Here is a 25171-nt window from a genome sequence, read left to right as displayed (position 1 = left end):
GCCTTCTCACAAATTATAGCTTCACTAATGCTATCACCTACCATTTCTTTCTCCTTTATCCGCACAAAGAGTAAATTTTCCGTCTCCTCAATCACATTACACCTTGCTTTGCCAAGTCTAGAGATTCCCTTAGCCACTTGCAGTTTTCAACTCCTCTTTATTCTTTAAAATCGTACATACAGTATAGTCGATTTAGCCATCCCATACTCATCACTAAGTTTCGCAATGCTTGTTCCATCCTCACGTTTCTTTATGATTTCTTTCTTAGTTTCAAGAGTTATGAGCTTTCTCACTCGCTTTGGACGATTCATTGTCACAATTGTACACTTGTATAACAAAATATTTATACAAATAACTCTATTTCCACATCAAAAGACGAAATTTCAACAATAACAGTGGTGCACTGGCTACACAATGAGACAAAGATGGCACCTGACGCTCTTGTTGTGGGTCGCGGTACAAGAATGTTCATGAGCTAGGCGAAATAGTCCCGTATTCATCCACGTTGGTTGTAGGTGTTGCGTTCGTTATAGCATTCTCAATTTTATAGGTAAAACCGTTCGTTATAGGAATATTCGTAGTAGGATCCGTTAGTTATAGCATACCCCACTGTACTTATTCCCATCTGCAGTGAGTGGCAAAGGTCCTGCACTATCCACTGCGACCTCCTGGGGGACACACACGTGCCCTACAGCCCTAACCTCCTGGGGGACACACACATGCCTTACAGCCCTGACCTCCTGGGGAATACACACACATGAGTTACAGCCTTGACCTCCTGGGGAATACACACACATGCCTTACAGCCCTGACCTCCTGGGAAATATACACACATGCCCTACAGCCCTGACCTCCTGGGGAATATACACACATGCCCTACAGCCCTGACCTCCTGGGGAATACACACACATGCCCTACAGTCCTGACCTCCTGGGGGGAACAAACACGCCCTACTGAGTTGCCTATATAACTATGAAATATGGCATGGGTTATAGGATAAATTGTGATCATCAGCAAGCACAAAATGATTATAGAAATATAGTTTTATTGAAAAAATGTTTAGCCCTTCCCCCGCTAGTGGTGGCGGAGCAGGGTAGATCAAGGGTAGAGGGGCATATTATAATGCAATTTTGTCAGTACATAGCACAATCACTAATGTCGGGACTCAAAAAATACGGAATTTTAAACATTTTTGGTATGACTGGGGCAGTCGTATGTCCGGGTGGTCGTAAGTTGAGGAGTGGCTGTATTAATAAGATGAAATTAGTATTTATAAAATTAAAGTTTATTCAGAAATATAAGTATTGTATACAAAAAGCAGTGATAGTATGTACAAGTTTCTACAATGATAAACAAATAGCATTGACAATATATACAAGTTTAAATAAAGGTGAAGGTTTAATGGAACCAAAACATAATAGTTTTGCTGGATAATGATGGTTGAAAAATGAAGGATTAATCATGAAATACTGTTGTCTCACTCAGGCTGGATGGAATAAATCTGTATGACCAGCAATTCTATTAACTGAAAACCACAGTCTCAGGGTCTTAAACATGTTACATGTACTTTATCTTCTAAAATTAAGATAATTTTAAAATTAGAACATACTTTGCCTTCACACTGAATAAAATCTTCTGGTGTTAGCCAAATATCAAAAGTGGCCTCCCATAGTGAAGGGTAAGGATATACTAAAAAGAAATGTACAGTATAAGGATTGATAACCTCACCATCATGTAAACATATCACACTCATTTTTCTATTGTTTGGCTCAGTTATAAAACCAAGAGAGATGGTCTAGCATCAGTGCCAGTTTAGGGTTATTTAGTATATCCAATTTGGGAGCACATCTACATGAAAACAGACAATAGACTAAGCACTATCCTGACTCTGAAAAGCCACACAACCAGTATCAGTAGTGTGGCTAATACTCCTCCTATGCTCTGAGAAGACTTGATAGAAACTGTACATGAAGGCCAGAGATGATACAGTACATATACCACCAATTTGAGGAATTTTAGCAGCTTTCTTCAAAGTATTAGAAATACTGTATAAGATTGTTTTCTCCCATCTTACTGTTCAGGTGTAACAGTAAAGAATGCCCTTTAAAATGAAGTTCTAAGCCAAAAATTGGAGTCTGATTCTTCAATAACAATTTCAAACTTAGTTGGAGACTGGCCCATGAAGGAGATGAACCAAAACAATCACCCCTCTTCAGTTTATGTGGCTCAGAGACTCTCCTCCTAGAACAAGAGCCAGGAGGATAATAACTTTGGTGGAGACTCCAAACCATGCACCAAAAAATTACCAAATGAAAAAAAAAAACAAAAAAAAAATTTAATGACTAATGTATGACATTTCCACTATTCTTAAATGCCTTTTCCAAATGAAAGACCATTAAAACTCTCCTGGTATGGTTTAACCCTTTGTACCACATTGGTTGTGAAGATATGTCTGGCAGGGGATAAAATCCTTTACACACACGTGTGTTTAACTTGCAACAGTAAAATTAAAATTAGACGAAATGATGCAGACTAAAATTAATAAGAATACATGAGAATAACAGAATTGATCAATTTCAAAAGGGACTGCTTTATCATCACAATGTTTCCCACACTAGTATGGAATGGTAAAAAAGAAATGTAATATTTCATACATATATGTTAAACAAGGATGTTTTAGAGTATTTTTTGCTTGTCTTCAACAAATAAGACATCTTAACACCATCCACCCCCTGTTGTTGTAAAGCATCCTATGAGAACATAATTTCTTGGAAAAGACATTACTCTAATAGGAAGTATATTTCAAAGTATGAGAAGTATGTGCCGTGAAGTAAATATGTTAAAAATGTTCAACTGCTAAACCCATTCAAGAGTATATGATAAGGAAAATAGCTTCAGAGTGAATTCTTCTGTACACAGTTTCCTGGTGTATCAGAGAAGCTTCTATCAAACCAAAAAGTTATTAATAAATGAAGGGTGCATGTATGACACTAACCAAATCTATAAAAAGGCATAACACTGAATATCCTACCGATGAATGTGAATTATATTCCTTTTATATAAAACATTTGTACAACATTTCAGTTCAAAATTAAACTAACACAGAGGTATATACTGTATATTGACTTCAATCAATAATACATCTTCACTAAGTCTTTCGTTTAAATACTCTCTTTGCAGGAGGGGGTATCATCCAAGTTTTAATTTCAAAAGTTTCAATTATATTTTTCCAGTCACTTATTGTGAAACTGATTATACCCTGGTGAGAGACACCTCCAGCACGGCACCCTGCAGTTAGACTTCTTGGGGTGATAACTGGGAAGCCGTTGTCATCTGCAAAAAAGAAACTGTCAAGACTTCTCCTATTATTAATACCTGCACCCCTTGTATATGTAATACCTGTACTTTACTTCCAATTCTCAAAACATGAAAAACTGCATATTTGGGAATGCTCTAACAGACTCCCTCATGTCTCAACTCCTGACCTGAATTTAAGATGTTCGGGTGTTAAGCCAAGATAAGTTATCGACTTAATAATGATGGAAATCAAGCTGAGGTTCCCATAGGTACCATCTCATATAAGTCTGGTATGCATGGTAAAAGTTACTCTGTTTAAGTAAAAACATATTTTATAACCAAAACATAACCAAACTGGACATATTTATATTTAGGTGAACCCATGCTATAAGTGCTGCTGTCTTTGTAAATGTAAAGGGGCTATCACACTTGTGCACTTTACCTCCAACCTTCAGTCAGATTTCCTTCGTCTCTGAAACTGGATTGTCACACATGCACCTTGCATATGTCAATCTCCAACCTCAAACCATAACAATAAACATGGCAGAACTTTTATTAAAGACGGGCCACTCAAGAGAGAAAGTTGAAGTACAGTATAGTAATTTTTTCTTTTTTTGGTCCAGGAAAAAGAACAAAGAGGAAACATTTATGGAGGCAGAGTTGGCTGTAAAGAAAAGAACAACAGGCTAAAGTGTATTTAAGAAGCTAGTGCAGGAACAGTTCTAAATCACAAGAGCTTAAAAGCAGTGGATGTGACTTGACAGACACCAATTCCATGTATTACTGTATGTACTGGCAATGATCAAGTACCCATTGCTAAAAATTACATTAAAATGCGGGATATTCTGTTATTTTGTCAATATGATAAACTTCTGCTTATTTATTCCATAAGATATGTTTCTGCAGCACACTGGTTTCCATTATGGTTTGTTTTGGTACATAAGAACAGGAATCAAATGACAATTTATTTACCTTTAGGTAAATAGTAACCAAAGCGTAAATATTCACCATAGTTCTTATTGCTTACCAATTATACCAGGTTAAAGACAAAGTTATCAAATATTTTACCTAAAAGAGTTAGTAAAGCATTTCATAAGACCCTAGTCCATCTTAGTTGGAAGAAATCCATATGTACAGAGTTCTCCAATACTCAGAAAATGAGGGTTGGAGGAAAATGCAAAAGCATGATAGTGCCTTTACTATACAGTACTAGGAAATCTACCCCAAGAAATTTCTTTAACTAGAAACTGGTTAAACTTTCATCCATAAAAACCCAAAAAAGTTCCTCAAACACATGACATAATAGTACAGTACATACCTTCTGATATTTCAGCATATTGTTCTCGTAACAGAAAACTTGTATGAAATAAATTTTCTGTTGTTAATGAGAAACTCTCTGGATTTACAATAAATGAGAAAAAACAAACAGGATGATTCCCATTCTCTTTGTATCGTGCTTTGAGTATCCTCATTATCCTTGTTACTTCTTCCGTTTGCTTTTCCTCTCCAGTTGCTCCACTCAACACCTATGTAAAATAAGGTTAAATTAATCCTAATAAGTGAGGATCCAATTATATAAATTAATTCTATATGTAATAAACCTCATAAATCCAGACTAATTAACCACTGGTGTAAGGGATCCCCTCTTTGCTGAATAAAATCATCTGGCATCAGCCAAATAAAATATTAAAAATTGTCTCTGTACTGAAGGGGTTAACAAGAGAACTTCAAAACGAAGTCACACAGACCAGAAAACATTAAAATTTAAGCAGTGCTATTCCCCCAGGTAAGCACAGGACAACTTTACAAGTACTGTAGTTCAGGTTAACCAAGCATGATGATAAACCAATCTTGATGAAAACATGAAAAGCATCCACGGATCACTTGGGGCCCCATGAAACTACAGCATAAAGGACACATTGATCAAAGCCAAAGGATTAAAAGTAAAAACTCAATATGCTGTAAATGGGAGAAATAGACTGTCAGTGCATTACAGGATGCCAACACATGATTCAGATGATGTTTTAAAATGAGAATACTGTTTACAGTACTGTAAATCTAATTATTTCAAGGCTAATCTATTAATTTTAATTAATTTGAACCCATATCATTAACCAGCACTTAAAGGAGTACCTTTTTATAAAATTATAGCTAAATTTATTTTATTTTTCACACCTTTTGTCGAGAAAGTAAAAACTAGCATGTCTAAATAGTAAAGTTCGTCTATATCACCGAGAAAATTTATAAATAGGTGATTTAAAACTAACAGGCACAACATAACTGACGTTTTAAATATTCAGCCAAAAATATGACTGACCTATTAGTATGAGGGTAAACATGGGCCTTGCTGAACACATCTATACTACTACACAGTAAGAAACATGCTTTACCGCCGTTGGTCTTGTTGTTGGAGCACTTTCTTCATCTCTTTCTCGTTTTCTAACTCTTGGTGCTGCTTTAGGTCGATGCCATTCAATTGCTCCATACAAGGGCTCCACGCCTACAACTCTTTTATATAGTCCAGATACAGCTTTACCAAATCTGAAAATTTGTATTCTGGTTTAGTCCATAATGTGTGAACCTAGGTACTCTGTCATGCACAATATAAAATGCAATCAAGGGGTGTGTTCATGTTCTTGCTCTCATGGCCATGTATCAGTTGAAGTAAAAAAATATTGAATTGTAATAATTTTTTTCTTATTAGAAACTATGTAGAGCAGCACTGAAGTTGGTGGTGCAGTGTCAGCCTTCCTGTGCCATCTCTATTTAATGTGTATTTGACTAAAATTTAACGAAATGAACAATGCAGGATTGTTTTGCGAAGGAACAGACAATTTAGTTAGACCTTGATGAGTGTTATCAGAAGCCATGGAACCTAACCCTCTAATATTTCCCATAAGCCTTTGTCTTACCATCAGTGGACTTTTCAGGAACCTAACACCTGCAGTTGACATGGGACTACTGTACTGTGAAAGGACGAAATATTCCAGGGTAGAACTGGTCTGGAACTTCTGCTCTCAAAGGAAAATGGCTAAGAATGATATTCAAGATGGTATTTTGCATTGACTGGGAACAAAAGATAACACGGCCATAGTTTGGCTGTGGAGTATGGTGACCAGGCAGACATGGCTTACAAAGGACCTCCTGTCACAAGATGGCAACCCAAATAGGTTGAAAAATTAACCATGGTTGACATAATTGAAGGCTGTGTGGGGGTACAGAACACCTTCATGGTACTATTATTAGTTTCAAGTTAGATCTGTACAGAAGATACTTGTAAACACAAAATCAGATATATTTGTAAATTTCATCATTCTTTGAATCTGGAACATAGAAAGGAAAAATGAAAGACCTACCTTTGCCAATCCAGCTGCTTACCGAAGACATCAGGATTGTCTGCTTCATCACCTGGTGTCATAAACTGAATCTGCAACAATATTTAGAATGAATATGAAGATTTACATAGGTTAAATGAAGGACTGATCCTGAAATCCCATTCCATGACTATTCCTGACATAATGGCTGGTACAAATCAAACCACCAGACCCCACTCCCCTAAAGCTAATGTTGACTTGAAGGGGGTAAACAAGAGCAAAGATTTTCCCTATAGTACACCAAAGATAGGAGGCTCAATGAACATATAACATCACATCGTCCATAATCGCTTTTTTTTTTTTAGCTGAAAGTACAGGACAGGTACTAGGGTAAGAAGAACTGCACCCCCCCCCCTCCTGCCTTGCAGCTCATTGGCTCATACATAATGTTTAATTAATACTGTATTGATATACAGTAATGCAAATAATTTCATATATAACTGTTAAAAATGCCCAGTTCTGGATCACTTTAATGCAAAATTTAATGTATTCAAGATATAACTGCTTGAAAACATTAACTTTCAGGAATATTCACCGTCAAAGCCACAAACAAATTCACGCTTTTGGAGAACACATTTAGAGTAAATCCTTCCATTTTCACTAATTATTATGGATATTAAGACAAATGACACCACACATATAAAGCAACGGACATTAGTGACTATTTTATAAAGAACAGATTCAAATGTAAACACCACATATTCGTGTAAAGGTTTTGTTTAAGACGAATGTTATGGGAAGGAAGTGAGCTTGGGGGAAGAGCCGGTCAGCTGAACCTGATAATCTCTAGATGTGGTACTCTATTTACCCCAAACATAATCACTTTAATTAGATCAGCCTGAGCTCTCCTCACCCGAATAGTCCAAGAAAGATAGGGGAGTGGAATGGATAAAAAGGTCTTTGAAATGGTATGACCTGTAAGAGGGATGCTAAAGAGCATGTACAGAGGTAATGTAACAGGTGCACTGGGTAGGAGAGAAAGACTACATTATGGGTGGGAAAAGTTGAGCCAAAAATACTGAGGAAAGATCATGGGAAGGGAAAAGGCTAACTGACAGAGCAAAACATATACAGTACAAAGTAAAGAGGCAGCCTGCAGGCTCTTCATTAGTGGTCACTCCCAAATAGGGAAGTTCCCTTGGGAAGGGAGGCATTGCTGAAAAGAAAATGCATGAAAATAATAATTACAATACTGAAAATATAATGGTAAATTTTTTAAAGGGAAAATATATTTCCCTGTCTTTTATCAAGGGTAAATATTGTAACAAGCCTTAGCTTACCAATTTCTGAGCAAACTCCGCTGGCCTGAAGACAGTTAAGTTCATCTGACAGGACTCTATATTTATCTTGGCTAATGTGCCACAGGTCTTCAAAAGCTGAGCATCCATTGCTGCTTCTCTGGGTCGTTTCACTGACAATTGAAAAAAACATTCATGAAAGGTAGTCTATAATATGTTGTAGAATAAGTTAATGTACACTGATTCCAAGTGAGATGATATATGAAAGAGCTAAGGAAAGAAATGTTTATAAAAAGTAGTCTACAAATGTATAAGAAGCTAGCTTCACCTATTAAGAGCATTAACAATACAAATGATTTGAAGCTAAATACAGTACAGTACCCTGTACTCTATAAGCTGCAACATTATACCTGTAATCAGTTGGGAACTGACTGCAAGAATTTTTATACAGTACATCATACATCTTAACCCAGGGTCAATAGACACCTTAAACCTTAGTAAGAAGTTGATGGTAGAGACTACTGCCTGGAAAATTCTTATGATACTGCAGTACTGCATCAGTTTCAATAATGAAAGCGATGCTATTTCACATGATATATCACAAAGTTTTGAACTTTGTGAAGATGACAAATCAAACAGTAGAGGAGAGCTTTACTGATGCAATTTAACAAATAAACTAATGATGAACACAGCAACAACTAGCTGGGAGGAACAGTAGGAGTCCATGTACATGGTCAGAGATAGAACTTACCTCCTGTGAAAGCTTCATCTGCCTTAAGTACCATGAGGCTAAGACAAGAAATATCAAGTCCATCACTTCCTGCTCCCTCTGTTTGCTCCTGAAATGTCTGAATGAGATCTCGGTACTTTTCCTTTACTTGCCTATTGGCTTCTTCTGACATATTCACAGCCTGTGTAAGAAAAACATATAAACCAATGATTACTGCTTTAAAGCCTTGACATGTTAACAGCAGGATACACTATACTGATGGATAAGGTTGGATAAACTCTTAGCAACAAAGAGCACTTCTAATCTAACCAAACCAATCTTATTTAATCCAATGGTTAACTCAAGGTTCAGTGAGGCTTCAAGTTAGGATTAAAACCCATAGTTGACTCACGTAATTCAAACCCCTCATGGCCAAAATTGATGGACTAAGCCCAGAAATCCTATTTTATGGTTTAGGACTGAAGTGTGTGACCCACAATACTAAATTGACAAAAATATTAGGGACATCCAGAAATCCCATTTTATAACCAAATAATTTATGTGGAGTCAAAAAATATATAAAACCCAGCCATGTGACTAGAACTATGGGAACTGATGGATAAAGAATTGAACTACTAAAGGCTGAAAGGAGTAAGACTATCACACACACAGCGTCATTGACTTTTTAAATATCTTTAATTATTTCAAAGGTAATTAATTAACACTAATTACTCAAAATTTTAAATTGTGAACCCAGATTGTTAATCAGCAAGTAAAGTAGCACCTTTCTATGAAATTTAAACAATTTATTTTTTGAACCACAAGTGCCAAAAACTAAGGTACTGTACTGTATTAGGTCAGGTGTATTTTTTACGTAAATCGATATTTTGGCGGAAAGTGAAAACTAACGTGTTTATATAATAAAGATAGACTTCAAGGCGTCTACTGGCCAGACAAAAACAAAATTCCCTGGCTTTTCCAGGTTTCCTAGGGGTAAACTTGAAAAATTCCAGGTACAGTACATTAATTTGATATTTATTATGACAGAATAACAAAATTAGAGGTTTCCATTAATATGAATACTGTATATATTATTGGGAAACTTAAAGGTGATATAAATGATATTAACCCTTACGCCCCAGGTGACGTACTGGAACGCCCGACTGACGTTCCAGAACGCGCACCTTTTCCCGCCACTGTTTAAATGCCCAGCATGGATTATCAGGTTCCAGTGTGACTATTTGCCTGTCACACCACACGCTCGGCTACAGGAAAGTTTCTAGAGAGTCAATATATAGTTTTTCTTACTTATTTTTTATTATTTTATCATTTAAAAGGGTTAAATATATATATATATATATATATATATATATATATATATATATATATATATATATATATATATATATATATATATATATATATATATATATATATATATATATATATATATATATATATATATATATATATATATTTTTTTTTTTTTTTTTTTTTAAAGTTGATTTTTCTCGATATACCCCATGTGGGGATACAACCAGCAGCACCCTAGTCCGGGGCAAAAGGGTTAATCAAGAAATTGAAGACCCTTTCGTGACCCACACCCCAAACCTAGTGATAAACATTGGCAAGGACTTTGACATGCCCCCCATCCATATTTTTCTCCTCGGATTTGTGCAATTCACTTGGGTCAACTGGGCATTCCAAAAAAAGCCACAAATCCGGCAAAAACTAAAAATTACACTCCTGATCCACCTATACGACTCATGATTAATATGTGGAATAATCCACTTAAATAAAGTCACTTAATTATAAGAACGATTCATCTCTGACAATAATAATTGCAGAATTAGTAGATATTTTTTATTTATTTATTTTTTAATGGGGATTAGCTCACCCGGGCACAGGTCACTGACCCACATCGGGGCATGGGGGGCAAAAATGTAATAATAATAATAATAATAATAATAATAATAATAATAATAATAATAATAATTCAGATAAGTAAAATTTATAATAATAAAATAATAATAATAATAATGATGATAATAATAATAATAATAATAATAATAATAATGATAATAATAATAATAATAATAATAATAATAATAATAATAATAATAATAATAATAATAATAAACACCTTGTTTTGTACTTCTCCTTAGTCTGTACCCACCCCTGAAGATGTGAATTACACGAAAGCGCTTGGGAACTTCGTGTTTTCTTCTTTCCTTGTGGTTATCAGCATATACCTGGATCACGCGCACCTACAGTGATTTACTTGCATAATAATAATAATAATAATAATAATAATAATAATAATAAAGAAATGCAAAAACGAAAAAAAAGATCAAGATTGAGAAACAATATACAGTATGTATGTTATGTTGTCAATGGTAAGAGAAACAATTGAGGCCCTGCAATTGTGTGTAAATGAGGCAGAAAGTCAGATCAGCAACCTGGGACTTGGTCACAATTTTCGTGATGCCATATGGCAGCAGGGTCTACCATTAGACAATACATTATGCTTCCAATATCTTCCCAGGCAGTAGTACCTCCCTGTTTGGTAGCTGCCTGTAATATTTGGTTATTTGATCACTAACATGAAATATGATAGAACACAAACAATTAAGTTATTAGAGTGGACTATGTATTTACTGGAATTTGTTCCTAAAAGTTTAATTATTTACCTTATATATAGTACTGTACATCATTAATTTAAGGTAAGATTTCTGTCAAAATAACAATACAGTGTATTTTGAAGCTGAACTGAATTCACATAAAATTTCAAGTTTATTTGTAAAATTCCCTGGCTTTTCCAGGTTTTTCAGACCAGTAGACACACTGTGTACAGGTGATACATGGCTGCACATCACTGTCGACTCCTTTCCTATCTCACTTCTACCATCCCAACACACTTGTGTCACTCAATGAAGTGAAAATCATACTATTTGTTTTTTAATATTATAATTTCATAGGATAAAATGCAGTACAGTACAAAATTTAAAAGGTGGGTGATGTTTATACTGAAGCTGTTCTTTGTATGCACTGTACAGTATTGATATTGATATTGAAACAGTTTATTTGACCAGAAAAAATACAGATACAGTCGATAATAATAACAATATTGTATTGACACGGCTGAGCCAATTGAGAGCCTGAGCTCTCTTAATGGCATTGTAGAGGTATACCTCGCTACGTGTTGGACATACAGGCAGTCCCCGACTTACGACGAGGTTAGGGACCCAAAATCCAGGTCGTAAGTCGAAAATGCAAAAAATAATGCATAGAAAATCTAAAATGAAATACAGTACAGTAAAAGTAATCAATAATGAAAAATGAATAAAGTGTTACTGTGCACTTTCCTTTAATGTAGTCAACTGAATGCACATGGGGCCCCAATAATTTTTTAATTAAACATGGAGACTACATTAATTGGATGAAGCAGAGGAGGAGACAGGGCTGGGTGGGTCATCAATGTTGCTTTCTTCAGAAAGGCTAATATACTTGCTTGTTGAAGGTATTGGATCATCTTTAGGGAGTGAAGAGGCAGCACTGGTGGGGTGTGTGGAGACAGCAGTGAGGGACTTCTTAAAATATATGTCCAATTTAGACGGCACAGTTTGCCTTTTCTTTTCTTTGTAAATCGCCCTGTAGCAAGCAAGTGCATCTTGGATCATTCTGTCAGCTTTTGCAAAACGCTCAACATTTTGATCCATTTCGTCAAACATTTGCATCCCCTTATTAATAGTAGCAAATGCCTCTGCCATTTGATTCTTCTGAGCACCACCGGCACTCTCACTTTTATGCTTGTCATTCATTTTAAAGGGAATTAGAACCGAAAATATTGAAAAGTTTGTCAGTACTGTACACAGCACGATCACTACCGACAACAACAATGGCCAAACACCAACTGAGCGTGCTATGGCGTGGACGCTGTACACCACGAGGCGGCTCAGCCTACACCACGCTCTCGTACGGGACAGAAACGTTTCGGTACTGGAAAATACGTACGTAATTTGAAAAATTTTTGGTACGACTGAGGCGGTCGTATGTCGAGTAGGTCGTAAGTCGAGGAGTACCTGTAAAATCTTGTGAGTACTGTACAAAGTTAAGTTAAATGCATAGTGTACACAGGTTTACCGAAAACCTAATGATAATACATTTGAATATCAGATATCCAAAAATAAGTTTTGGAAATACTGTTATGAATTTTCCAAAGGATTTTCAGATTCAAAATTCCCTTCAAATCTCATCAGCTGGCCTAGCTTTGGTTAGTTGGCTAATGGTACACTTTACTTTTACTTTACTAGTTTACTTTTATCCTCTCGCCATCGATTGGCTTATTAGCTGCTTGGATGGTTGCTCACGTCTCTGTTACCGTACACAAAGTTGGCAAGTACTGGGCATGTATACTGGTTCCAGAATGTATCTGAACCTGCGCCAGTATGGTCAAGTCTGGTCTTGAAAGAGCTCACACTCGGTGCCATCACAATATTCTCTGGCAGATTGTTTCTAAAGTTGACAATTCTCACCCCCCAAAAAGTTTGCCCTCACAATTTTCTTCAGCCTTGGGTTGTGACCCCTTGTGGGGCAGGCGACCACCAGCTCTAGGCATGGATACTCGACAGAGTGATGTCTTCCGAGGTTGTCCCTTGCCCATCTACGGTATAAGCTAGGCAGGTGCAGGCATTCTAATCTCTCTGGGTAACTGATGTGCCATAGTGCAGGCACCAGTCTGGTGGCCCTCTTTTGGACCTTTACGATCAACTAACAATCTCAAGCATATCTTGGGGGGAGCAACCCACTCTTGAAGAACGTTACGTGGGATGGCCCATCTAGGTATCTGAACAACCTTATTATAAGACCTACTAGCTTAGTTGCTTGAGTCACCTTTTTCTCACAATGGCCTGAGAACTTCAGTTTGTTGTCAACATACTGTACTATACTACACTCTCTGATCGACCTTTGGATGGTCAATCACAGCCATGGCTACATCTAATTTAAGTTTTTGGTATAAATATTGGCATTCAGCATTGATTTTACAGTTGTACCCACACAGCTCAGTTCTGGTCAAGTAGAGAGAATATTTCAATCTTTAATCATGAAAAATGTAACAACAAAAATGTTATATCGAATTACACAATCACATCACCAAGACGATCCTGATAATCTTTTGAATTCACTATCCAATTTCTGAACAATGAAAATCCAAATGTCAACACGCTTCGTTACAGAGACACAACAAAGCAAGACCTGCACCTATTGTGCCAAAATAAAAAATCATTTGTGTTGCCTGCTAACTCTTTCATCACTCAGACAACATTGTTGATTCCAAATAGGTGTTCTGCCCTTAAAATGTCTTAAAACAAATGCATAGTGAGGTGGTGAGGAGTGGTACTGTGATATCAAAGAAAAGGAAATTTTCGAAAAACTTTGATAAAGGAAATTTTGTGACCAGAATAGGGTAGGAGCAACAAATTAAGGCCGATTCACACAACCCGTTTCTGTTCCGACCGTCAGGCCGTCGGCTAGACGCCGTCAACATTTCTTAAATGCATGTTAATGTATCTGTTCACATGACCCGTCATGCTGACGGCGACAGGCGACTGACAGCCGACCGACACGTCTCAGATTTCTTCTCGAGAAATCCTGGCCGGTTTGACGGCGCCTTGGCACCAGCCTGACGGGTTGGAGACGGCTCGTGTGAAAGAGGACCCGTACGGTACCCGATCATCTGTAGTTGCCGCCTCCTTATGACATATTTAGTTCAGTGTTTGGCATCATGGACGAAAGGCTGACAGAAGTTGTGCGTGGGTGTGAAGAGTTATTTGACATGACGAACAAGAAGTACAGTGATAATCTGCATAAAGATAAGATATGGAAAGTGATTGCCGTAATAAACAAACCAGGTGAGTGTGAAATAAGTTTATCACACTTGAAATGTTTTGTCTTGCCTTACTACAGCATATATACTGTATATCACTCCAGCAGGTTATTTTGAGTGTGTTGACATATTGCCTTTAAGATCAGAAATGTTTTCATCCCTAATAAAATTATGTAAAAGGCAAGTAGCATAAACAATGACATTGCATTTTCAGGATTTAAATTCAGTGTTTTTTGGTAAATCAAAAACTTCTGGCTCAGAATGTCAAAGGCATTTTCAACTACCCTCCTAGCACATGAAAGTCTATAATTATAAACTCTTTTCTGATCATCATCAATCTGTGTACCTGGGTATGGTCTCATTAAGTAGGGTTTCAGAGGGAAAGCTTCGTCCCCAACTTAGCCTTGGACATTCTGAAGTATTGGTAGAATTTTGCTTCATCATCTGCCAGTTCTTTATAGAGGGTCCAGAATTCTCCCTCGCACTTTCTCTTTTTCAGTGACTGATGTACCCATAACCTTTTCCTCTTTCCACGAACTTTTTCTTCCTCCTCTTCTTCTAGTAGAAGAGCAATTGCCGCCAAATTCTTAAGAGACCGACCGGCCATGATCCTCACGCAACAAGAGTTACGTAAGCACTGAATGACGGTATCAGACGGACCGGGAACGTGTCGTGTGAATACACAATATTCTGACGGCGCCAAGCCGACGGCCTGATGGTCGGAACAGAAACGGGTCGTGTGAATCGGCCTTTACGGTGTGGAAATCCTGTTTTACTAGTTTGGTTATTCAAACAGCAGGTGCATTTGAGATTGTTTTTGTTCCAAGATGCTCTATAGCTGCATACAACAAGCCAGCTGACTTTACCCTCAACTTATTTATCTTACCAGTTGCCTTTCAACACTTTGCTCTCAATCTATATTGTACATTACAACTTTACTATCATGAAGGAAAATTAGGACTATCTGGGTACTTGACAGACTGACAGTGCATGCTACAGAATATCTGGCATTGTTTACACTGGCTACCGTTCACCAGACAATGTAATAACAGAGGAAATAGACACACACGTATAGTATTAATTACAGTGAGTCTGGCCACATAACTGTTCTCATCTAAAAAGTCTAAGGGCAGGCATTAAGTCTATAACTACAGTAGTGACTTACCGCAACATCCTCCTGAGATATGTTCTCTTCATCAGGGTCAATGTTGATGACCTTACTCTTCATCTTGAACTGCCCGGGTGTAATAAAATTGAAACCTTTAAATTTTAAAATCATATACTACGTTTATCTTATATCTACTTGTCTCAAATTTTATATTTTATTAATGAATATGAAAAATATTGCAAAAATCTGTTCACACATGTGTGATACATTCTACAATGCCCTCTAACTAATTTACATTTAACACAATAATCCAACAATTCAACGACTATAAATTACAATGTGAAGTGTCCCCTGAGATGAGGTCTAACTTCCCTCATGCTTACATCTCTCTTTTCACCCATTGTTCTGTAAGGAGCTAGGAGGGAGCAGGAGTGGGGGGCGAGTGAGCGGTGGTGGAGTGAGCGGTGGTGGAGTGAGCGGTGGTGGAGTGAGCGGTGGTGGAGTGAGCGGTGGTGGAGTGAGCGGTGGTGGAGTGAGCGGTGGTGGAGTGAGCAGTGAGAGGTGGGGAAGTGAGCAGTGAGAGGTGGGGAAGTGAGCAGTAGGGGAAGTGAGCAGTAGGGGAAGTGAGCAGTGGGGGGGTGAGCAGTGGAAGGGAATGAGGCCCCATAAACTCGCCACACCTTGCTGTTCTGTTGTAGCTTAACATCACCATCATAACACCTGAAGATGTGAAAGGCTTAAGGTACTGTACACAATATTAACCTCATTATTGTTAGGTTAACCATTCATATTACTGTAGCAGGTTCCCAAGTTACAAACATATACCGTACAGTTATCAGGTTTTGCTTACTTAATAATAATGATGTAAAATGTGATAAAAAGTGGGTGTTGGTGGTACAGCAATAACGTGCATAACTCTCACCAATATGTCAAGGGTTCAAGCCTCGCCCTGGACACAGGTGAGAAGGGTGTTATCCAGTGTGACCCTTGTATAGATATGTGAACACGCCTGACGCCAAGACTCTGTTACCATTCATTGTACCATTTATTCACATGTCTGTATTACTACATATTATTATACCATGTCTGATATCTATGCTTATGTCTAATGCCTATGTTCACTCACTAGGCCCCGATATACTATGTCTGTACCGCGCTAGTCGAGTAACTAGAGGACCTCAGTCATTGTCCTAGTGATGTCTAGCAACTCTCCTTGCCCAGCTAGACAACATCCCTCAGATCAGCCTCGGCCTCCCTACGGTCCGGGGCCCCTTGTGTCCGTCCCTGTATCGGTCGGCTATCACGCCAAGTCTTGTACACTTATTGAATATACCTACTGCTCGTGCTCTGGAGTTTCAAGAACCTTGTCTAGGATTACATCCATTACATGGCGCAGTTGAGTAGCTCCAACACGACAGTTCACAAGTTGCAAAAGCCGGCCTAGTCCGTCTCCCGGCCTAGTCCGTCTCCCGGCCCTCTCTGTTTCCCGCCCAGAAGATATACTCCACAGTGCCCCTGGATTTACAGTGCTTTGTGACCTTGTGAAGTGCAGTGCCTTTCATGTCTGTTTGCTATGTCTCTGCGGCCCTACAGGTAGCAGAAACGCCCCCAGCCCAGTCTCCAAGACAGCACCTCCGGCATACACCCCCCGTCCGCACAGGCCCGCAAGCCACTGACTGCCTTCCCCACACTGAGCCACCACCAGCCGCCCGGGCGCCCGGAGGGATACACCGCTGCCAGCCGTCTCCCCTCACTTCACAAATATTACAGTCAGTACTCTTTTACTTGCCCGCTAGTTCCTGCACTTAGGCAAGTACATTGACGAAAACATAGCACTTCACCTTATTCTCCGTGTCTTTCCCATCGCAACCACACCAAGCACGAGATGTCTGACCACGACGATTTGCCGGGAAATCTAGATGAGGATTATGAGGTAGACGAAGCCTCACAGACCCCCCCACCCCCCCTCACGCCTCACACGCCGGGCGCGCCAAATTCAAAGGATGGGAGCCAGGATATACGTCAGTTAATCTACTTCCTACAAGTTTCCCAAGAGAAGGAAGCCCAAAGACGTCAAGAGGAATCAGCTTACCGTCTCCAACTTCAACAACAACACCAAGCTGATAACCACAAACTCCTGACACTATTGGAATTGCTGGCAATGAGGACGACTTCACCAGCTGCCACAACCAATTCGCCAGCTTCAGCCTCTTCATCTATCCTTCAGACAACGCCTCCTCACACGTCACCTATCCCCCTTGGGTATGCCTCAGTGCCTTCTCAACCACCTGTTCCAGTCTCAACTTTCGTCGACCTCTCCGTGCCTCCCCCACCGCTTGCCGTCTCGAGCACACCCCTGCACAGCAAGTCTTCAGTTACCAGCCCCCCACCTCTTCAATCTGATGCAACATATCAAGTATACCGTCAATGGCGACGTCGTTTCGAAGACTTTGCTGTCATGTCTGACCTCAACCGAATGCCCCCTCAGAAACAACTCATCCAATTAAGATCGTGCATCTCCCTCGATGTTCAACGCCTCCTAGAGCACACGCTAGCCATTCCCCCTGACTCCTCCATGTCAGTGACAGAGGTCTTAGACGCCTTGCAGAGTCATTTCCGTGGCCTCCGCAATGAAGCCTTGCGTCGTAGGGAACTGCTATCCTGCAAACAAGCCTCTGGGGAATCATTCTCAGACTTCTATGCACGACTTAAGGACCTAGCAGCCGAGGTGGACCTATGTACAGGCGATCCTGTAACCTGTGCCGAGATCCAGCTCAAGATGATCTTGCTGATGGGTGTACGTGACGAGGACCTGCTTCAGAAACTCCTCACCCTCGACGCCGCCTCCCCCCTCACCGACTTCGTCACCCGTTGCAGGTCGTATGAGGCCACAAGAGAGGCTGCCTCAGCTATACACTCATCGCCATCTCAAGTTCACGCCGTCTCCACCTACAAGAGGAATCAACGCCAGATGCAGACGGCGTCCTCTCCACAGCCCCCGTCACGGTCACCAGTTTTTTCTCCCGAATCCTGCAGAAGCTGTCAGCGCCAGCACGGTCCAGGAAAGTGCCCTGCGGCTGATAGTACATGTCGAAACTGCGGATTTCAAGGCCACTGGCCCCGCACACCTCGATGTCCCGCCAACAAGGTCTCATGCAACGCTTGCAACAAGCAAGGACACTTCGCCAAGTGTTGCGGGTCCACCAAGAAGCCTCCATCCCCAGGTCAAAATGTCTCCTCACCGTCTCCCGAGAACAACAAAGGATGCCTACGCGTGGACGATGCCTCGAGTGACAGGTCCCCCAAGCCCGTCAATGTTCGTCTGTCCTACGGCACCAACTCTTCCAACCTCCTGATGATACCTGACACGGGCGCGGACATCACGGTGATTGGACCAACACACCTGGACGCCCTCAACATCCCCAGGAGTAGCCTGTCACCCACAGCCAGGAACGACGTGCTCACAGCGGACGGGTCCCCGATGTCTCCAGCTTTGGGGTGCTTCAAGGCAACATTACAGCTCGGTCCCAAGTCTTGCCTTGCCACAGTCCACGTCCACGAGGGCATCCAAACCCCCCTCTTGTCATGTGGCCATTGTCAGGATTGGCCATCGTCTCATCCGAGTTCCCAAAGCCCATCCTCGCCGTGACACACCTCAACAGGTGCGCAGAGATACCTGTTTCAGCCATGACCACACCTGCTGCCGCCCGGGAGTTCTTTTTTCGTCAGTTCAGCGACGTCCTCGTTACCCTCCAGGAGCTTCGCATCGCCGCCGCTCAAGACCCGGCATACGCCCAACTCCTCGACTACGTCTCCGCTGGATTCCCCACCAACCGCTACGACATTCACGCCTCCGCCCTCCCCTTCTGGAAGCTAAGGGATAGCCTCTATGCGGACGGAGAGCTGGTGTTGTACGGCCCCAGGATCGTCGTTCCCGCTGCCCTCCGCCGGCGCACCTTATCCCGCCTCCATGACAGCCACCGCGGCGTTGAAGCCACCAGGCCCAGAGCCCGTCAGACCGTCTTCTGGCCTGGTATTGAGGCCGATATTAAGAGCACGGTTGAGGCCTGTGAGCCTTGCCAGCAACTCCAGCCCAGCCAGCAACAAGAGCCGTACCCGTGCAATGACCTCCCAAAGCGGCCCTTTGAGTCCGTGTCCGCCGACTTCTTTAATGTGGCCGGAAAGTCTTTCCTGGTGGTCGCCGACAGGCTCTCTGGATGGCCCGTGGTAGTTCCCTGCGGTCGGGACACCACCTCTTCCAGGGTCATCCGGATGTTCTGTCGCTTCTTCCGGGAAGTCGGAGTGCCTCTCCGCCTCCGAACCGACGGTGGGCCCCCGTTCAATAGCCACGAGTTCAAGAGCTTCGCCGAACGCTGGGGCGTCCACCACATCGTCACCTCCCCTCATTACCCGCAGGCGAATGGCCACGCCGAGGCAGCGGTAAAGTCCGTAAAATACCTCATCCTCAAGACAGCACCAACGGGGAACCTGGACTGCGAGGAGTTCGACAGGGGCCTACTAGAACTCCGTAACACCCCTACCCCTGCCGGACGCTCTCCTGCCCAGGTGTTGTATGGCCGCCCCCTTCGTACTCGTGTGCCTGCCCACCCCCAGTCCTTCTTAGATGAATGGCAGATCAAGGCGGACGAGTGCGACCGCAGTGAGGCTGCCCGGATGGCCCAAGTGACAAGCCACTATGACGCCCACGCCCGCCCCCTTCCCAGGTTGACCGTCGGCCAGCAAGTACGAATCCAGGACCCGACGTCACACCGCTGGGACAAGGTCGGGGTCGTCATGGGCCGTGGCGAGTCTCGTTCGTACCAAGTCCGCCTCCCCAGTGGTCGTGTGTGGTGGCGAAACAGACGCCATCTCCGCCCAGTGCCATCCTCTAGTGACGAACCTTCCTCCCCGTCCCCTGTGTCCCCTTGCCCAGACCAGGAACGAAGGTCGTCAGTTGATCCTCCCATTGTCCCTCGCCGCTCCCCCCGACTCATGGAAAAAGAGTCCGTAGACCGCTCGAGATTGCACTACGAGCGTAAAGGGGGAGGGAGGTGTATAGATATGTGAACACGCCTGACGCCAAGACTCTGTTACCATTCATTGTACCATTTATTCACATGTCTGTATTACTACATATTATTATACCATGTCTGATATCTATGCTTATGTCTAATGCCTATGTTCACTCACTAGGCCCCGATATACTATGTCTGTACCGCGCTAGTCGAGTAACTAGAGGACCTCAGTCATTGTCCTAGTGATGTCTAGCAACTCTCCTTGCCCGGCTAGACAACATCCCTCAGATCAGCCTCGGCCTCCCTACGGTCCGGGGCCCCTTGTGTCCGTCCCTGTATCGGTCGGCTATCACGCCAAGTCTTGTACACTTATTGAATATACCTACTGCTCGTGCTCTGGAGTTTCAAGAACCTTGTCTAGGATTACATCCATTACAACCCTCAATACCAAACACCACAGGTTTCCCAGTCCCCATTTTCCTCCTGTACTAACACTGGGTAGACCGTCCAAACAGCTAGCAAGCTGATAAGTGGTGAATATGATAAAAAATAAAAACAAAATAAAAAACAATAATGACAGTTATGAAATGAAAATAAATAAATAAATAATATAAATTTTTACAGTGCAACATTTTAATTAGAAATATCACCCCATATAACGTGAAAACCCTTTCTTTATACACTTGCGACAAGGGAGTATAGTAACCAGTGTTAACTCGTGCTGCAAAAAAGCACCATTTTTGTGCTATAAATCAAAACTGAACCAGAAGACTCACAGGGTTCATTCCAGTGGTTTGTTCTGACTGCCGATGACACAAGACTTTTTGAGGTGACTGTACAATACCCATATAGGGACCAGGGACTGGTGATAATGAGTTATATAGGTATCATACTACCATGGTTATTAATGTGCAAATAATTTTTCTACAGAAAATTATTTACAGAGTATTCTTAGAACATATCCATTCAAAACATAATTAATTTTGTTGACTCGTGTCTGTAGGTCAACAAAAAAAATTAAATCTACAAAGCACTTGTAGTCAGCCCAAACTTAGTAATTATGGAATGAAAAAATAAAAAATATATATTTAATGCCAATATATAACTTCAATGCAATCCCTGAACTAACCCACATAGTTAAAAATTAGGTATTACAATAAGACAATTAAATTACCTGCTGCTGTGTGATTGGTTCAGCCATCATAATGCCCGGGAATTAGTCTGAACAAAAAAAGAGACTACAATTAGATGAAATATTAACACTTATTTAGAAAACATCAAAAAAGTTATCTAACTAGAAGGTACGGTACTGAATGTCCAATTTCTCCTTTTATTCTGTAACATGAAAAAATAAATAAAAGAAGAATTACTGTACAGATATTCTATATTATTAAATTTCATAACTGTAGTACAGTAGAATACTCAAATCTTTTGTAAAATCCGATAGGTTATTTCATAAAGAACATTTTCAGTTGACAGATAGCTACTGTATTGTAAAAATTTTTATGAATTGTGTAACAGTAAAAGACAATGGTCCGAATTAACCTGTATATAAATTATTTCCCCCAACCTCAGGAATAAAGCAAATCATGTCAAGCAATAGCCCATTTAAAATTTTGGTCCCCCCCTCGCAGTTTTCTCATAAATAGAGTTTCTGTGTCATTCACCCAATGAGGATACTATACCATCTTGTTTGTTACACTTCAGTTAGTTGTTTATGTAATAAGGAATATGAACATTTCATAATCCATTTTCACACTCGCTGAGAAAAAACGGCAGGAACAACTTCAGAAAACTTTTGTATAAACATCATAAGTCATTTGTGTTAAAAATATATTAATGCTTGTATCCCAAAAAAGGACAAATAATATACAGATTTGCAGCTTCCTAGCAGAAGTGTTGTCCTCCTTTCCAGATACCTGTACACAAATAATTCCAGAGAATGTTATGTTCCTTTGTACAGTAATAAAAATTTACCATAAATAAGATCAACCAACAAAAACTACCTAACCTAATATCCTATGATAGAAGTATATTACTATTATTTTAGGTAAGATTATACAGTACAGTATTAGGTTTGGTTTGTATAGAAAGGAAGGACGGTTGATCACTGACTGGGAAATGTTCCGTCGCCTAACATTTGGGGTCAGTTAGGATTGGAAGCACTTGGAGATTGTGCAGACATTGAAGAAAAATAACACATAAGAGTGCACTTCCAAACAGAACTACCTTATCCTTGAGGCATGAAACAAGTTTTTCTCTAGAGGATTTCCATCAGGTACATAGTTGGTTCACCCAGACCCTTGTTCTGAACTATTACCATGATTTTTTCCACCCTAAGCACCAAGTAATCTTCACCTGCACTCTCCAATGCCACATTTCCATTACTCCATTGCTTACATCTTTTCATTTAATTTTACGGAATGGATACAGGTATGGCAGCGGTGCACCAAAAATCACGTTTGGATATAGGTCCGGCAACCGTTTTGATGGGCTGTTGTTAATGGTTAGGTTATGTTATTGGGTAGGGTAGGTTACCGGTAAAACAAAATTTCTAAGAGATATAAACAGTGGAGCCCGGCTGTGCTTTATGTTTACGATAGAAAAAGCAGTGAAAAATAATATAACAAATAACTAAACTAGTTCTTCCCAAACCTTTTGTGTTAAGAAAGCATTTACCTCTAACAAAATGACTCCAAGTGCTGGTTCAGGTACAATATCGTCCTCTAATAGTACTGTACTAGAAATGAAGTGAAAACCTTAATGAGTTACTGTATTTGCAACAGTAACTCAGTTTGTGCTCATGAACTGTACTGTACAAGCTAGTTTGCTCACATAAAGTTTGAATTTTCCTCTGAACGCTACTACGGCGCTGTACTACTATTCCACAAACACCAGCTTAAAAGAATAAGTTATATGCCAGGGATATACAAAGACCAAATTAGGTTAGGTTAGGTTAGACTCTTTTCGTTATATTTTTAATTCAAGTGATAGGAATAGTCATAATTCAATAATAGACAATAACTATGTATCTCCCAAAGCTCTCGATATTTCTACTTTATTTGGCATGAAAAATCTGCATTATAATTGTTTTTCATGTCTACATTGTAAGTGAGTGTTTGCAGAATACTTACTCAAGGTTGATGACGATTTTTCTTTCCAGTTTTAAGTGTCGCTCCTCCACAAAGGTCCTGTGAGGCGCCACCAAACTATCTAACCCTATAATAAAAAGCTATCGTTTCCCACAAGAACAAATTATACAGTATTTCACAAGTATCTACACCAGTCATTTCGATAATTATAATTTTGTATTCCCGAGCTATGGGTATTTTACTAGAGAAAATGCCCATTAACTCTCAAATGGCCTCAGAACAAGGTAGTTGGAGCCTCGGCCCGAACACACGCAATAAGGGTGTTTATCCAGTGTGACCCTCACTACCATACACCACAGGTTTCCCGGTCCCTAAATTCCTCCTGTACTAACACTGGGTAGACACCGTCACCACCCGAACGGCTAGTAAGCTGAAAAATGGCGAAAATTATATAAGAAATGCACATATTTCTTTAGATCTACAGTATTGTTATTTAATTAGTTACCTCATTTCCACACAAGTACTCCACTCAAAATAATGTCTTATTGACTTTCTTTTGTTGAATTTACTTATCTTTTATTACTGCATTGAACCAATGTAAATTTGTATTATGATATTACTGAATAAGTAGCTACTTTATCTTGTCCGCCAATGATGGGCTTTTGGCTGGTTGGCTATTTGGGCATTCGTTATTTCTCTATTACGCCCTGGTGACAGTTACTGTTTCAATATCAGTGACAATTACTAGGCATGCACGGGTTATAGAATGTACCAGAACAGATGCTTAGCAAAGTCAAAGTACTGTAGTGTTATATCGTACCGACTTTTGGTCAGTGAGTGCATAAAAACTATTGCACAAGCCTGACGCTTTCATTCAGAATATTAATAATAAGCATAAAATTAAAAGAAATGGAAAAGGAAAAAAATTAAATCATAAATACTATTAGATTGGCATATAAACTACTTTTTATTAATTTTTACAAGGGAAAGTGAGCCATGTTATGCAGCAAAGAAAGCACTAGCGATAATAATTCTTTCGCAAACAACTTGATAATTATCGTACATCGGATAATTTCAATACGAATCTGGCGCCTACACTGGCGGACTCGAGGGTCACTGTGGGCTATTATGAAAGTGTTATTGATACAGTACTCACCCCTCAAGATGTGAAGTACACGAAAGCGCTTAGGAACTTTGTGTTTTCTTCTTTCCTTGTGGTTATCAGCATATACCTAGATCACGCGCACCTACAGTGATTTACTTGCATATATATATATATATATATATATATATATATATATATATATATATATATATATATATATATATATATATATATATATATATATATATATATATATATATATATATATATATATTTTTTTTTTTTTTTTTTATTCACACGAGTGTAAAATTCTGTTTATTGCCGTTTACAAAGGCCTTTGCCAATA

At 40.0% G+C, this 25171-nt stretch overlaps 1 protein-coding gene across 2 annotated transcripts; it reads right to left on the bottom strand.

Moving 5' to 3' along the window:
• Nucleotides 1–1278: 1278 nt before the first annotated feature.
• On the bottom strand, nucleotides 1279–24126 carry LOC121855007 (EP300-interacting inhibitor of differentiation 3-like). Of its 2 annotated transcripts, XM_042349838.1 has the most exons (9): nucleotides 23763–24126; nucleotides 21803–21849; nucleotides 15671–15739; nucleotides 8661–8820; nucleotides 7952–8082; nucleotides 6654–6724; nucleotides 5688–5838; nucleotides 4616–4823; nucleotides 1279–3333 (listed from the first exon to the last, which is right to left on the bottom strand). In XM_042349838.1, the coding sequence occupies exons 2-9, from the start codon at nucleotides 21830–21832 to the stop codon at nucleotides 3149–3151; spliced, it is 1005 nt and encodes a 334-aa protein (XP_042205772.1). In that variant the 5' UTR covers nucleotides 21833–21849; nucleotides 23763–24126; the 3' UTR covers nucleotides 1279–3148. The 2 variants fall into 2 exon arrangements, with proteins under 2 accessions (XP_042205772.1, XP_042205773.1); XM_042349839.1 differs by lacking the exon at nucleotides 15671–15739 and having other exon boundaries at nucleotides 23763–24125.
• Between the last annotated feature and the right edge of the window lie 1045 nt (nucleotides 24127–25171).

This window comes from Homarus americanus, unplaced genomic scaffold (assembly GCF_018991925.1).
Source record: "Homarus americanus isolate GMGI-L3 unplaced genomic scaffold, GMGI_Hamer_2.0 scaffold16022, whole genome shotgun sequence".
NCBI classification, from domain to species: domain Eukaryota; kingdom Metazoa; phylum Arthropoda; class Malacostraca; order Decapoda; family Nephropidae; genus Homarus; species Homarus americanus.
The sequence above is the reverse complement of the archived record's forward strand: the minus strand, read 5'-3'. Positions and strand labels throughout refer to the sequence as shown.

Excerpts from the sequence above, each read along its gene's own strand:
- LOC121855007 (XM_042349838.1), bottom strand. The coding sequence starts at position 21,832 with ATGATGGCTGAACCAATCACACAGCAGCAG. Across the intron at positions 8,821-15,670 it reads TATCTCAGGAGGATGTTGCG|GCTGTGAATATGTCAGAAGA; the intron begins GTAAGTCACTAC and ends TTTCTTACACAG. Across the intron at positions 3,334-4,615 it reads ATATGCTGAAATATCAGAAG|ATGACAACGGCTTCCCAGTT; the intron begins GTATGTACTGTA and ends TCTTTTTTGCAG.